This window comes from Myotis brandtii, unplaced genomic scaffold, assembly GCF_000412655.1.
Source record: "Myotis brandtii unplaced genomic scaffold, ASM41265v1 scaffold1112, whole genome shotgun sequence".
NCBI classification, from domain to species: domain Eukaryota; kingdom Metazoa; phylum Chordata; class Mammalia; order Chiroptera; family Vespertilionidae; genus Myotis; species Myotis brandtii.
The window spans coordinates 608764-611163 of NW_005353800.1; the positions used below are offsets into that span (position 1 = coordinate 608764).

Genomic DNA, 2400 nt, shown 5'->3' on the forward strand with positions numbered 1-2400 from the left:
CTAAGTGCCCATCAGCAGATGAGTGGATTAAAAAACTGTGGTAACATCTACACATGGAATACTATGCTGCTGTAAAAAAAAAGAAGGAACTCTTACCATTTGCAACGGCAGAATCTGTGTGCAAGGCATGGGTGTGTTTGTGTATATTGTGCATGGACATGTTGTATATTGCATGTACATGTATACAGGAGGATGCAGACACGCATATGCAGGTGGATTGTGTATGTGTCTGGAGGGTGGGAATACAACAGCCTGTATGTAAACCCCCTTCCCGGAGGCTGGGGCCTAGGCCCATTCCCCACAACATTGTCCAGGTGAGTCTGAGCTTCTCTGCTCTCACACTCTGACCCTCATGTCTCCATCATGTGTTTGCCCTGGCTGTGCATGGCCCCAACACCCACCACCTCACACTCTGCCCTCCCAGCCCCAGTACACGGACCCTTGAAGATGCTGAGGTGACAGACAGCAGGTGACAGCACCCTAAGGGCACCTGAGCATTGGAGAAGGCCCTCCTGTTGTTGCCCAGCTTCCTGCCCTGGGGACAGGGCTCACAGTCCCCCAGCAGGCTCTGCTGGCACATTTCCCCCATAACTGCCACCCTCCCAACCCCAGGGGAAGGAAGCAGCACCCACGTGTTCAGCTGGGTAAACTGAGGATCAGAGAGGTAGAGGGACTTGCCCAGGGACACTCAGCTGGCAGTGGCTGCACTGGGTCATGTGCCATCACTTCCTGGTCCCCTTTCCTCCCTCCCTTCCTGCCTTATCACTTCCTCCCTGCTCCTCAGTGTCCCTGCCCAGGGCACCATGGCTTTTTGATTTGAGATTTTTCAGTTTATCTTCCTGTTTGTGTCTGACCTCAGCTAACCTCCTGCAGCGCTCACCCCAGGCCGCCCAATCTGAGAGCAGGGGCCAGCTTCCCTTTGCCCTCATTCCATGCCAACATCCAACAGTGGTCATTTAGCCTGGAAGCTTCTCTGGAATTCACTTCTTTGTTCATCTTTCCTCCATGACTTCATTCAGGGCCATGCTGTAGTTGATTATGTGACCCCATGTCTTTCTGACCAACCCCCAGACTTCTGTCCCACCCACTCCAGTGCCTGTGTGAGCCTCCATGGTGGGGCCATTGGTCCTGATGGGGGTGGGTAGGGAAGGGGGCTTCCTGCCTGGGCTCCTGGGGCCAGAGCTCTGGGGGTAAAAATGGGAATGGCTCTGTGGTCTGGGCTCTACCTGGGCTCCAGCTCTGCATGGGGTGGATTGTGGCAGAGCTGAGGGGAGACAATGGGAAGGCATGGCCTCAGGAATCACTGTGCTCTGTGTACTGTTCCCAAGTGAAGCCTGGAAACTTCTATCTCCAGCCCCACCTCAGACACGAACAGCAGACTCACTTGTCCAACTGCTACTCACCAACTCTACCTGGATGTCTAACGGGTCACCTCAAAATCCCCATCTGAGCAAGAAATCCTTAATTTCTATCTGCCACCTGCTCTACTTCCTGTCGTTCCTCTATATCTAGGGACCCCGATAACCCAATCACTGGTCCTCCAGCCCTGGAGGTGCTGTGGTTCAGCAGAAAGAGCAGGGAGCCACTGGGTTTTAATCCTTAGTAGCTTGTGTTGCTAAAACGGTAAGGAGGAAGGGGTTAAAGCTGAGCGAGAGCTTATATTAATTTGGGTGGATAGGGAAGGAGGCAGCACCCAGTTGTTCATATGGCGACACTGAGGCCCAGGGAGGAAGTGCCCTGCAAAAGAATCTGAGTGGATTAGTAGAAGACCTACGTTTTTCTCTAAGATATGACTCCCAGCCAGTGGAACCCCAGAGCCCATGTGTGCATCATTCAGGGTAATTTTTCTTCTGGGTAGTGAGGTCTGTCACCTCCACCCCAGGCAGACCTCCAGGAGGGAGAGGGAGCCCCCCACAGAGGGCCTTACCTGCCGGCTGCGGGCCTTGCCGTATCTCAGATCCGTGACAAAGCGCTCACAGTTCCTGCTCAGATCACTGTACTCCATCTTCTTACCAACCATCTCCTTCCCAGATCTGACCATCTCCTCTATGGGCCGTGGTTTGTACAGGTGGTCCAAGTGGTTGTTGACCTCATAAGAGCAGTTTCCCACCACTTCCTCAAGGAGCTGCCTTTTCACCTCCCCTAAGCTGGTGGGGGCACCAGCCTCAGAGTTCTCCCCTGGAATCAGACACACTAGTATCAGGAACTGCAGGGGGAGGCCAGGGAGGGAGAGAGAAGACACGACAGGAAACAAGGGCCAGGGATTACACTATTGAGCTTTGTTTCTGTCCCTTCACCAATGCGGTTGGAGGATTCAGTGATTTTGCTCTTTTCCTTAACGAGCTGTGAATACTTTTCATGTTAATCAATGTTGTGATGGTCAGTGGCTGCCACTGTGTT

General features: G+C 53.2%; 1 protein-coding gene across 1 annotated transcript in view; it reads right to left on the reverse strand.

The window, feature by feature from the left end:
* LOC102240170 overlaps positions 1-2400 on the reverse strand; it is a 63024-nt gene that overhangs the window by 20788 nt on the left and 39836 nt on the right. Inside the window, exon 11 of the mRNA XM_014545219.1 lies at positions 1928-2178. Within this exon, the coding sequence (XP_014400705.1) occupies positions 1928-2178 (251 nt within the window). The remainder of the gene's footprint in view (positions 1-1927; positions 2179-2400) is intronic.